We start from the raw sequence: 13,910 nt of genomic DNA on the forward strand, positions 1-13,910 counted from the left end.
CAAGGGGGTACAGTGGTGGGACAGATGTGCAGGAGGTACAGTAGTGGGAAGGATGAGAAGGGGGTTCAGCAGTGGGACAGAAAAGCAGGGGTGTACAGTGATGGGGCAGATAAGAAGGGGGTTCAGCGGTGGGAAAGATGAGCAGGGGGGTTCAGTGTTAGGGTAGATGAGAAGGGGGTTCAGCGGTGGCACAGAAGACAGGGGGGTAGATCAGTGGGGCAAATTTGAAAGGAGGTGCATTGGTGGGACAGATGAGCAGGGGGAACAGAGGTGGGACAGATATGCAGGAGGTACAGTGTTGGAGCAGATGAGAAAGGGGGTTGCAGTGGTGGGGCAAATGAGCAGATAAGTTCATGTTATGTGTTATGTTATGTTAGGACAGATGAGAAGATGGCTCAGCGGTGAGACAGAAGAGCATGGGGTACAGCAGTGGAGCAGATGTGCAGGGAGGTACAGTGGTGGGGCAGATGAGAAAGGAGGAACATTGGTGGGGCAGATGAGCAGGGGGTTACAGTGGTGGGACAGAAGAGCAGGGTGGTACATGGGGCAGATGTACAGGGGGCTACAGTGGTGGGACAGGTGAGCAGGTGGGTAAAGTGGTGAGGCAGATGTGAAAGGAGGTGCATTGGTGGGACAGATGAGCAGGGGGAACAGAGGTGGGACAGATGTGTTGGAGGTACAGTGATGGGGCAGATGAGAAAGGGGGTTACAGTGGTAGGACAGATGTGCAGGGGGTTACAGTGGTGGGCAGATGTTCAGGGAGTTACAGTGGTGGGGCAGAAGTGCAGGGGGTTACAGTAGTGGGGCAGATGTTCAGGGGGTTAGAGTGGTGGGGCAGATGTTCAGGGGGTTACAGTGGTGGGGCAGATTTGCAGGGGGGACAGTGATCTGAGGTGTGAAGGTGCAAGAACTGGAGTTGATCTGAGGCGTGAGTGCAGGATGTTAACAGTGTGTACAGTCTGCATATAACAAAAAACAAATCACACTGATAATTAGTCATTTCTCTGGAAAAAAACACCTGAAAATACCAAATTATTACAGCAATGTGATTATTCAGATTAAATATTTACCTCAAACTCTTTATATTGTGTAGAGCCGGTATAAGTTTCCTCAATCCTTCACTCTGAATATTACATGAATGTAGATCTACTTCTGTCTCTCTGCAGGATTGAAGGATAAAAGACAGCACAGAGTAGTCCAGAGGGCTGAGGGGGACATAAGAAAAGTCAACTTTGTTTGATCCAATACATTGTGCCACCAGAGCCTTATTCCTGCTCTCATAGAGATAGTAGAATACATTAAGAAGATTTCTCTTGTGAGATCTTTGGTCTGGTATTTTCCTCTGGATCCAGGTGATGACATGTCTGGCAGCCTGAGTAGACAATTTTCCCACATGAGACTTTAACATGGATCTAGCAGAAGAGTCTGAGAGACCGCAGAGGAAACGGAGGAATATTTCAGCACGGTCGTCTTTGTAAGATTCAGCATCATCAAGTGTTTTCTGTAATCTTTCAGGATTATTGTTCATAAAGTGGACTAAAGCAGCAAAGAACTCCTGAAGAGTGAGATGTAAGAAGGTGTAATCCACATCGGGAGGCTGACCAGATTCCATCATGAAAGATGAAAAGACATGATTATCATTTCTCACACTGAATGACTCCAGATGATGCTCATCAAATACAATCATGTGATTCAGGACTCCATGTTCTGCCATCCACCCAATAGAGGTCAGCAGTTCCCGGGCAGTGTGACCACCATCTTTATTCTGGTTGTGATTGGCCAGAATGTTGGAGACAAAAGTCACAAAGAGTTGTGTCACGGTTTTGGGTAATGATGTCATCAGCTGATCGGTGATTGTTGGTTGGGATCTGAAGCACATTGATAACACTGTACAGATGATCCAGCAGTATGATGGGATATAACAGAAAGTGTACAGCATGTCATTCTCCTCCACATAATGAAAAGCCTTCTCTGATAATTCCTCATTTCCAAAGAAATTATTGAAGAAGATCCGTCTGTCTCCATGGAGAAATCCCATGATCTCAGCTATTCTCTGGAAAACACTGGTATCCACTGATGCCACTCTGGTTGGACGGCTGGTTATCAGTACAGAACAACCCTTAAGAAGACTCTGCCTCACCAAACTGACCACAATCTCACCACATTCTGTCCTGTAAGCGAAGAGTTTACTTGATGTGAAATCCATTTGGTGATTACTTTCATCTAATCCATCAAATATAAACAGAAGTCTCTCTGGATCTTGTAAAATATCTCCAATCTGACCCTCCAGATATGGATATTGATGAAGAATCATCTCCTCCAAGCTGACCTCTCCCAGTCTATTAAGGTCCCGGAATCTGAAGAAGAAGAGAAAGGCAAATCTCTGGTAGTGTTTTCCGATCACCCAGTCATAGACAAACTTCTGCATCAGTGTGGTCTTCCCTATTCCTGGCACTCCGCTCACCATTACTGCATGTGGTACACATTGTGACTGGTGGTTCCATCGGAACAGCTTGTTGGGGGAAATGTGTTCCAGTCTAGTTTGTGTTTCCTTCAAGCATTCCTCATGTTTTACCCCAGTCTGTATTATCTCATTCTGGGAACGTTCCCTGAACTGATTGGTGGAGACTACAATCAGATCCACATAACGATCATTGATGAGGAATCTTTGTGGTTCCAGGGTAGTTCCTGGGGGTCTATGCTCCACCAGAGTCTCAGTCTTCTCCATTAGATATTTTTTGTGCTTTTCCTGAATATCTGGGAATATAATGGAAATATTTTATGGATCAGGAGAAGTCAAGAATGTTGGTATCATTTTCTTCTGTATTGATCATAATATTAGTATGGTTTTATCATTACTACATTTTCATGTGAAATGCTTACAATACAGATTACTTTGTGTGGTCATCCATATTACTGGAGAACAGAGATTTATTTTCTCAGTAATATATAAACACTTTTTATCCTTATAAAGACATGACAAGTACAGACAAATACCGGATATACTTGTCCCCTAAATACCTCTTATGACAGAGAACACACAGCCCTAGACAGTTCAGGTTTTCTATACTCTATTACCTGAAAACCATGAAAGAAAGGAAATGGCGCTCACAGTGATAAATAAATATCTTGATTTGGTTACAGATATAAAATGATGTCTTCAGTGGAAAAACATAATAATAGATTTCCAAAATCAGTAACAAAAAACAATACAAAGCAATATAGAAAGTCCAATGTGACAGTTCCCAACACCAAATAAGAGCTTCAATATAGAGATATCTTCTAGTTCTTCTCACCACTGGTGATCAAAAGGATACATGGCAGTTTTCATGGGGCAGTTCTGTTGGGTCAATTTTATGAGAGCATTATGATGGGGCAATTTGATGGGGCAGTTTTGATGGGTCAATTTGATGAGGGCAGAATGATGGGGCAATTTTGATGGGGCAGTTTTGATGGGGGCAATAAGATGGGGCAGTTTTGATGGGGCAGTATGATTGGAGCAATTTGATGGGGCAATCTTGATAGCACAGTTTTGATGGGGCAGTATGATGGGACAATTTTGATAGGGGCATTTTGATGGGGCAATTTTGATAGGGGGCAATATGATGGGGCAGTTTTGATAGGGCAGTTTTGATGGGGCAGTATGATGGGGGCAGTTTTGATGGGGCAGTATGATTGGGCAATTTTGATGGAGGCAATTTTGATGGGGGCAATATGATGGGGCAGTTTTGATGGGGCGGTATGATGGGGCAGTATGATGGGGGAAATTTTGATGCTGGCAGTATGATGGGGCAATTTGATGGGGACAGTTTTGATGATGGGTCAGTTTTGATGATGGGGCAGTATGATGGGACAGTTTTGATGGGGCAGTTTTGATGGGACAGTATGATGGGGCAATTTTGATGGGGCAGTATGATGGGGGCAGTAGGATGGGGGCAATTTGATGGGGCAATATGATGGGGCCGTTTTGATGGAGCAGTGTGATGGGGCAATTTGATGGGGCAGCATAAGGGGGCAATTTTGATGGTGGCCATATGATGGGGGCAGTTTTGATGGGGGTAGTTTTGATGGGGCAGTATGATGGGGCAATTTGATGGGGCAGTTTTGATGGGGGCAATATGATGGGGCAGTTTTGATGGGGGGAGTATGATGGGGCAGTATGATGGGGCAGTATGATGGGGCAATTTTAATGGAGGCATATTGATGGGGGCAGAATGATGGGCCAGTTTTGATGGGGCAATTTTGATGGGGCAGTATGATGGGGCAATTTTGATGGTGGCAGTATGTTGGGGCAATTTGATGGGGGCAAATTAATGGGGACAGTTTTGAAGATAGGGCAGTTTTGATGGGGCATTTTTGATGGGGGCAGTATAATGGGGCAATTATGATGGGGCAGTATGAGGGGGGCCATTTTGATGGTGGCAGTTTTGATGGTGCATTTTGATGGGGGCATTTTGATGGGGCAATTTTTATTGGGCAGTTTTGATGGGGCAATTTTGATGGGGCAGTTTTGATAGGGCAGTGTTTATGGGGCAGTATGTTGGGGCAATTTGTATGGTGGCAGTATGATGGGGCAATTTGATGGGGGCAATTTGATGGGGCAGTTTTGATGATGGGGCAGTTTTGATGGAGCAGTATGATGGGGCAATTTTGATGGTGGCAGCATGATGGGGCAATTTTGATGGGGACAGTTTTTATGGGGCAATTTTGATGGGGCAGTATGATGGGGGCAATTTTGATGGGGCAGTATGATGGGGCAGTTTTGATGTGGGCAGTTTTGATGGGGACAGTTTTGATGGGGCCAGTTTTGATGGGGCAATTTGTTTGGGGCAATTTAATGGGGGAGTTTTGATGGGGGCATTTTTGATGGGGGCAATATGACAGGGCAGTTTTGATGGGGCAGTATGATGGGGCAATTGTGATGGTGGTAGTATGATGGGGGCAGTTTTAAAGGGCCAATTTTGATGGTGCAGTTTTGATGGGGCAGCATGATGGGGGCAATTTTAATGGTGGCAGTAAGATGGGGCAATTTGATGGGGGCAATTTGATGGGTCAATTTTGATGGTGGCAGTTTTGATGGGGGCAATATTGATAAGGCAGTATGATGGGGCAGTTTTGATGGGGCAGTATGATGGGGGCAATATGATGGGGTCGTTTTGATAGGGCCGTTTTGATGGGGCAGTATGATGGAGCAATTTTGATGGTGGCAGTATGATGTGGGCAAATTGATGGGGACAATTTTGATGATAGGGCAGGTTTGATGAGACAGTTTTGATGGGGCATTATGATGGGGCAATTTTGATGGTGGCAGTTTTGATGGTGCAATTTTGATGGGGGCATTTTGATGGGGCAATTTTTATTGGGCAGTTTTGATGGGGCAGTATGATGGGGCAATTTTTATGGTGGCAGTATGATGAGGCAATTTGATGGGGCAGTTTTGATGATGGGGCAGTTTTGATGGAGCAGTATGATGGGGCAATTTTGATGGTGGCAGCATGATGGGGCAATTTTGATGGGGAAAGTTTTTATAGGGCAATTTTGATGGGGCAGTATGATGGGGGCAATTTTTATGGGGCAGTTTTGATGGGGCAATTTGTTTGGGGCAATTTGATGGGGGAGTTTTGATGGGGGAATTTTTGATGGGGGCAATATAATGGGGCAGTTTTGATGGGGCAGTATGATGGGGCAATTGTGGTGGTGGCAGTATGATGGGGGCAGTTTTGATGGGCCAATTTTGATGGGGCAGTTTTGATGGGGCAGCATGATGGGGGCAATTTTAATGGTGGCAGTAAGATGGGGCAATTTGATGGGTCAATTTTGATGGTGGCTGTTTTGATGGGGGCAATATTGATAAGGCAGTATGATGGGGGCAGTTTTGATGGGGCAGTATGATGGGGCAATATGATGGGGCCGTTTTGATAGGGCAGTTTTGATGGGGCAGTATGATGGAGTAATTTTGATGGTGGCAGTATGATGTGGGCAAATTGATGGGGACAATTTTGATGATAGGGCAGTTTTGATAGGACAGTTTTGATGGGGCATTATGATGGGGCAATTTTGATGGTGCAATTTTGATGGGGGCATTTTGATGGGGCAATTTTTATTGGGCAGTTTTGATGGGGCAATTTTGATGGGGCAGTATGATGGGGCAATTTTTATGGTGGCAGTATGATGGGGCAATTTGATGGGGCAGTTTTGATAATGGGGCAGTTTTGATGGAGCAGTATGATGGGGCAATTTTGATGGTGGCAGCATGATGGGGCAATTTTGATGGGGACAGTTTTTATGGGGCAATTTTGATGGGGCAGTATGATGGGGGCAATTTTGATGGGGCAGTTTTGATGGGGGCAGTTTTGATGGGGACAGTTTTGATTGGGCAATTTGTTTGGGGCAATTTGATGGGGGAGTTTTGATGGGGGAATTTTTGATGGGGGCAATATAATGGGGCAGTTTTGATGGGGCAGTATGATGGGGCAATTGTGATGGTGGCAGTATGATGGGGGCAGTTATGATGGGCCAATTTTGATGGGGCAGTTTTGATGGGGCAGCATGATGGGGGCAATTTTAATGGTGGCAGTATGATGGGGCAATTTGATGGGTCAATTTTGATGGGGCAATTTTGATGGTGGCAGTTTTGATGGGGGCAATATTGATAAGGCAGTATGATGGGGGGAGTTTTGATGGGGCAGTATGATGGGGCAATATGATAGGGCAGTATGATGGAGCAATTTTGATGGTGGCAGTATGATGGGGCAATTTGATGGGGGCAAATTGATGGGGACAATTTTGATGATAGGGCAGTTTTGATGGGGCAGTTTTGATGGGGGCATTATGATGGGGCAATTTTGATGGGGCAGTATAAGGTTGCAGTATGATGGGAGCCGTTTTGATGGGGCAATTTTGATGGAGGCAATATGATGGGGCAGTATGATGGGGCAACTTGATGGGGGCAATTTGATGGGTCAATTTTGATGGGTCAATTTTGATAGTGGCAGTATGATGGGGCAATTTTGATGGGGCAGTTTTGATGGGGCAGTATGATGGGGCGATTTTTATAGTGGCAGTACAATGGGGCAATTTGGGGGCAAATTGATGGGGACAATTTTGATGATAGGGCAGTTTTGATGGGGCAGTTTTGATGGGGGCATTATGATGGGGCAATTTTGATGGGGCAGTATAAGGGGGCAGTATGATGGGAGCCGTTTTGATGGGGCAATTTTGATGGAGGCAATATGATGGGGCAGTATGATGGGGCAACTTGATGGGGGCAATTTGATGGGTCAATTTTGATAGTGGCAGTATGATGGGGCAGTTTTGATGGGGCAATTTTGATGGGGCAGTTTTGATGGGGCAGTATGATGGGGCAATTTTTATAGTGGCAGTACAATGGGGCAATTTGGGGGCAAATTGATGGGGACAGTTTTGATGATAGGGCAGTTTTGATGGGCGCAGTATGATGAGGCAATTTTGATGGGGCAGTATGAGGGGGACAGTTTTGATAGGGCAATATGATGGGGGCAATTTTGATGGGGGCAATGTGATGGGGCAGTATGATGGGGCAATTTTGATGGTGGCAGTATGATGGGGCAATTTGATGGGGGCAGTTTTGATGATGGGGCAGTTTTGATGGGGCAGTTTTGATGGGGCAGTATGATGGGGCAATTTGATGGGGGCAGTTTTGATGATGGGGCAGTTTTGATGGGGCAGTATGATGGGGCGGTTTTAATGGGGCAGTATGATGGGGCAATTTTTATGGTGGCAGTATTATGGGGCAATAAAAAATTAATAGTACAGCGCTGAAAATACTAATCAATAAACATAAATGTCCATAAATGGAGAAACACAGAGAGTGTCAGTGGTGATGCAGGGTGCTTCATGCAAGTCCAAAGTGCTCTTAAAATCTGTGCTCCCCCTCTTGCCAGTCAAACTGCTCACCTTATTGCAGGGACCCCTGAACTAACAGGAAGGTCTCATAAGCGTTTACCACTAATTAGTGGTCAGGGTGGTATCTTGACTGGAAAAACCGGAAACCTCTTCCTTATTAGGGCTCAACAATTTTCATCCAAATATGCATGAAATAAAATAAAGAAAATACATAGTGCTCTCTGCATAGCTAAAAAAACGAATCCTTTTATTAAAAGACAGGTACTCACAAATATAGCACTATAACCAGTGCTGGGAGTTAAGGCACGTATTAGTTACAGATGACAATGAATGATAAGGTGGCTGCAGCAACGTCTAAACCGGGATAAAAACCAATCCGCATGCGTATCGTCCAGCTGGACTTCCTCAGCAGTCTTAGGGTCCCCTAGGTCTAGTCTGTAATTTATATAAACCCCCTTAATTTGATCATCTGTTGTTAATTAGCTCCCGAGTGGTGACCGTCCAATCAGAACGCACCGCTCAGGAATAGGAAGTGAAGAGAGCTCAATTTTGTTTACAGGTTACCATAGTGATCAGCGTCATGATGACACTACGCCGGATCACATGACTTCCTGTATGGTACAGCCCCCTCCCTCCTGAGTGTGCAGGCAGGGCATAAAGCCGCTGCCATAGGCTGACACTCCGGGATGGGGCGTGGTTACATAGAGATATGGGAAGCGGTCGCGTCATCACAATGACGCTGCGTCCGGTCATGTGACTGGCTCCGTCTGTGGGTACCTCCTTCATTCAGTCAAACAGAGATTGAGATGAGCTGTAATTGGGTGACACAGGGTCACATGATACTGTTAGCCTCCCATCTGCTGAGAAAAGTGTAAGCAGAGGAGGAAAAAAACGAGCCCATAGCATCTGCATAACCCCGGATCCACACAGGAGGGACGGCAGTTTGGCTGGCCACACAGAACAGAGATAATCTCCATCAGTGGACAGGACAAAGTATAGCCTTGCTACGCCCAATTAGTAAAGCATAATTAGGAAAAAATTATTATTATTATAAAAAGCTACCACAACATAGCTGTTACAAATTAAATAAAAAATGGAACTTTAGAATATATAAAATTATGTACTTAAAAAACACTTCCCTGCAGCCACCTTTTACAATATAGTCATCATCAATTTTTCAGACACATAATTAGCAGTCCTATAATTAACAGAATAAAAAATCTAGAGACACTAGAAAATGAATGGGAAAATTATTGATAAATTATTTAACGATCAGAAATGAAGCAGTTCAAGTCAAACTCAACATTGAGCCCCGTGGGTATTCCCACGCGCATCTCATATACCCAGAAGGACTCACGGCGGCTCAATTGTCTGATGAAATTACCCCCTCTCCAGTGGGGGGGTAACCTTTTCGACTCCCCAAAATTTTAATTTGGCAGGACTACGTTTATGACAGTTTAAAATGTTTAGAAACATTGTGTGAGTCTAATCCTTTTTTAATATTAGTGATGTGTTCACCAATGCGGACATGCAAGGGTCGGGAAGTTCTCCCCACGTATTGTAAGCCGCATTCGCATTCCATAATGTATACCACCCCTGCCGTGGAGCATGTGATAAAGTCTTTAATCTGATAGGTCTTCTTAGTTGCTGTGGCGATAAACTCTTTACATTTTTTAACGTTCCCCCTAGCTTGTTTACATGCTGGACAACGTCCACATGCATAGAAACCTGTCAGGATATTGGATATCCTATTTTCAAACGCACAAGGTGGGTCAATAACACCTGGGGCTAACTTGTCTCTTAGGGATGGTGCCCTTTTGTACACAAACTGAGGATGTTCGGGAAGAACGGGGCCGAGTGTTTTATCCTGCTTCAAGATAGGCCAGTATTTACGAATGATCTTTTCGAATTTTTTGTATTGGACATTGTAGTCCAAAATAATTCTTATATTCCCTGTTTTATCCTGTTTGACCCTAGGTCCATTGGAAACAAGTGACGTTCTATCCATCATACGAACAGTCTCAATGTGTTTCTTAATATCAGATTTATTATATCCCTTTTGCACAAAACGAGCTGATAGAACTTCAGACTGTGCAAGATATTCCTGCTCGTGTGTGCAATTCCGCCTAATACGTACAAACTGTCCCTTAGGAATGTTGCACAACCATTGTAAATGGTGGCAACTTCCTAGGGGAATGTACGCATTGCGGTCCGTGGGTTTAAAATATTTTTTTAACTCTAACCCATTATCTTTTATATGGATATCAAGATCCAGGTACGTGACATGATCTTTACCCACATTCCAGGAAAGGACAATATTTCTATTGTTCTCATCCAATTTTTTCATAAAACTATCAAGATTGGATCGATCGCCATCCCAAATCATAATAATATCATCGATGTACCGTTGATAACAGATGAGTTCAGGGGGTGTATTCTTGTAAATCACTTCTTCCTCCCAGTGTGCCATGAACAGGTTGGCAACACAGGGAGCAAAGCGGGCCCCCATTGCCACACCCCTTGTTTGGAGAAAAAAACGTCTATTGTACCAAAAATAGTTTTTGGCCAAGCAGAATCTCAAACAATCTAAGATATAGTTCTTATGTCTTTTGGTGAGATCTGCTGAACCAAAAGCCCACTGTACTGAAGTTAACGCATCTTCATGGCTAATGATAGTATATAAGGAACTGACGTCCGCTGTAATTAGTACACATGAAGATGTAAGTGGGAGAGACTCTAAAATATGGATGATGTGTTTGGTGTCTTTTACAAAAGATCGGGTTTTCATAACCATGGGCTGAAGGAAATAGTCAATGTATTGACCCAGTCTAGAAGAGACTGAGTCGATCCCATTGACTATGGGGCGGCCGGGAGGATGGGTACTGTTTTTATGAATTTTAGGCAAAAAATAAATAATAGGAGTGCGACAAAAAAAAGGATCCAAATAAGAAGCTTCTTTTAAACTAAGGACACCAATGTGTTTTCCTCTTGCTATAAGGTAATGTAACTCCTCTTTAAATTGGAGCATCGGATCCTTAGTAAGTAGGACATAAGTATTATAATCAGCCAACATGTTTTCCATTTCATTATTGTAATACATTTTGCTCAAAACAACCAAGCCCCCGCCCTTGTCGGCTGGACGTATTACCAGATCTTTTCGTTCTGTCAAAGACTCAATACCTCTTTTGATATATGATGGATCATTGACTTTCTGGATTTATAATGTATCTAAATCTTTAATCACCATATTCCTAAACACTTCCATATGTTTATTATCTCGGTTAGGGGGGTTAAAGACCGATTTGTTACGGAGAGTTGAATGCATAATTGAAGATTTGTGGATACTAGATGAATTCCGTACTGCAGTGTTAGAAAGATGGTATTTCTTAATATTAAGAGACCTAATAAATTTCTGCAAACTGATGTAGGTTTGGAATTTATTTAGGTTGCGGGTAGGGGCATACTTGAGGCCCTTATCTAAAACCTTAATCTCATCCTCACTCAAAGGCGAGCCACTAAGGTTATAGATACCCGCTCCTACTGTGGTTTGACTCTTTTGAGTTTGCCTTCCTCCTCTCCTTCCTCTCTGGTTTTTCTTTTTCTTAGTCCACTGTCTGGATTTGCAAGGGGTGGGGGCACATTCGACCCCCCCTGGGTTGGGTGGAAGAAATGGGACACCCCTCCTCATCTCTCTTGGGGACCTGTAAAAATCCCCTCCCCTCCTAGGTCCGGAATTCTGTAGAGGTGCAAACCTATTCTGGGTAGGAATTGGATTCCTAAAAGGTTGGAACCCTCTTCCTTTGTTAGGGAGAATACTACGAGGTTTATTAAAATAATGGTTATCATTGTAACCCCAATTCTGCCCACTTTCAGGGAAATAGGTGTCATCTTGATATGTTACATCATTTGTATGTGGGGGGTTCCAAGGGTATTGTCTATATGGAGATTCATAGACCTCCCTCCTTGTCCCCCTTCCTTTCTTATTCTTACCTCTTTTGTTGTGTACAAACTTGAATTGGTTGGTATTAGTAGGAGTAGCTGGATTATTGTAATCAAACTGATCATCCACCATCGTCCCGCTGAGTAAGCAAAGGAGTATATGGAGGTTCTCTATTGGTGGGTACTGGTGGTAAAGGGGCTGTTACTGAATCACCTGGCTTACTCTGCCATTTATAAATCTTCCCTTTCCCAAAATCCTAAAAATCTCTTATATATTTCTTTTTCTTTTTCTTTTGGGTCTCATAGTCCCATTTGACTAGCTTGTTTTTCAACTCAGCTGCGAGTCTAAGAAATTCTTCAGACTCCTTATGAGACTCAATAGAGCTTTTTAATTCAGCTATCTGAGTTTCCAGTAGGGTCATCTTACGTCGTTTGTGTGCTAATAGAAACTCGATCAGCTCAAGACCTTTATCGGTGAAAAAATTCTCCCATTCTTTCATAAAATGCTCATCCATAAGACCATCATTGGGAGGTACTTCCCATCTGAGTCTCCTAGGGATCAGCTTGGCTGTGAGATATTGTTCAAATGAGACTATGTTCCACCATGTTTTGATTTTTTTCTCAAATAAATACCCCAGTTTTCTAAATCCCATTGATAGCGCATTCGTTTCCTCAGAATTATGATTACTAGAAAAGATCTCTCCTAATTTAATCTCTCTTTTTTCAACATACTGAAAGATGTCCATTGTTAATGCTGCTGAACCGAAATATATTAACCAAGCAGTAAATATTCAAAACACAAACAGTCAGCGCAAAAACTATCGAAAAAGCAAAGCTGCTGAACACTAAAGGCAAATATATAAGTCCTTTCACGTAATGCAAAAAAAAATGAATAGTGCAGCGCTGAAAATACTAATCAATAAACATAAATGTCCATAAATGGAGAAACACAGAGAGTGTCAGCGGTGATGCAGGGTGCTTCATGCAAGTCCAAAGTGCTCTTAAAATCTGTGCTCCCCCTCTTGCCAGTCAAACCGCTCACCTTATTGCAGGGACCCCTGAACTAACAGGAAGGTCTCATAAGCGTTTACCACTAATTAGTGGTCAGGTTGGTATCTTGACTGGAAAAACCGGAAACCTCTGCCTTATTAGGGCTCAACAATTTTCATCCAAATATGCATGAAATAAAATAAAGAAAATACATAGTGCTCTCTGCATAGCTAAAAAAACGAATCCTTTTATTAAAAGACAGGTACTCACAAATATAGCACTATAACCAGTGCTGGGAGTTAAGGCACGTATTAGTTACAGATGACAATGAATGATAAGGTGGCTTCAGTGACGTCTAAACCGGGATAAAAACCAATCCGCACGCGTATCGTCCAGCTAGACTTCCTCAGCGGTCTTAGGGTCCCCTAGGTCTAGTCTGTAATTTATATAAACCCCCTTAATTTGATCATCTGTCGTATGGCTGTACCATACAGGAAGTCATGTGATCCGGCGTTGTGTCATCATGACACCGATCACTATGGTAACCTGTAAACAAAATTGAGCTCTCTTCACTTCCTATTCCTGAGCGGTGCGTTCTGATTGAAAAATAAAAAGTGAATAATAAAAATAAATATAAAAATAAAAGTAAAAATTTAATTAAAAGTAAAAATAAAAATAAAATAAAATAAAAAATGAAAAATTAAAATTTCCCAAGATACACATATGCAAATATCAGAAGGACGCCAATCTGAAAAAACATGAAGATTGACTAAATCCCTTCTACTCCTAACCTGAACAATTTTTTTTTTTAAATATAACTCCTATAATGCATATAAATGCAACAATACATTTAAAAAAAAATTTGTTCAGGTTAGGAGTAGAAGGGATTTAGTCAATCTTTATGTTTTTTCAGATTGGCGTCCTTCTGATATTTGCATATGTGTATCTTGGGAAAATTTTATTTTTCATCTTTTATTTTATTTAATTTTTATTTTTACTTTTAATTTTATTTTTACTTTTAATTTTATATTTATTTTTATTTTTATTATTCACTTTTTATTTTTATTTATTTTATTATTTATTTTATATATATTTTT

At 42.5% G+C, this 13,910-nt stretch overlaps 1 protein-coding gene across 1 annotated transcript in view; it reads right to left on the bottom strand.

Annotated features, from left to right (window-relative positions):
* Window positions 1-1,066: 1,066 nt before the first annotated feature.
* LOC141116664 (NACHT, LRR and PYD domains-containing protein 3-like) overlaps window positions 1,067-13,910 on the bottom strand; it is a 213,150-nt gene continuing 200,306 nt past the window's right edge. The window contains exon 5 of the mRNA XM_073609056.1: window positions 1,067-2,757. Coding sequence (XP_073465157.1) covers window positions 1,067-2,757 — 1,691 coding nt within the window. The remainder of the gene's footprint in view (window positions 2,758-13,910) is intronic.

The sequence above is a fragment of the Aquarana catesbeiana genome, linkage group LG13, assembly GCF_042186555.1.
Source record: "Aquarana catesbeiana isolate 2022-GZ linkage group LG13, ASM4218655v1, whole genome shotgun sequence".
NCBI lineage: Eukaryota > Metazoa > Chordata > Amphibia > Anura > Ranidae > Aquarana > Aquarana catesbeiana.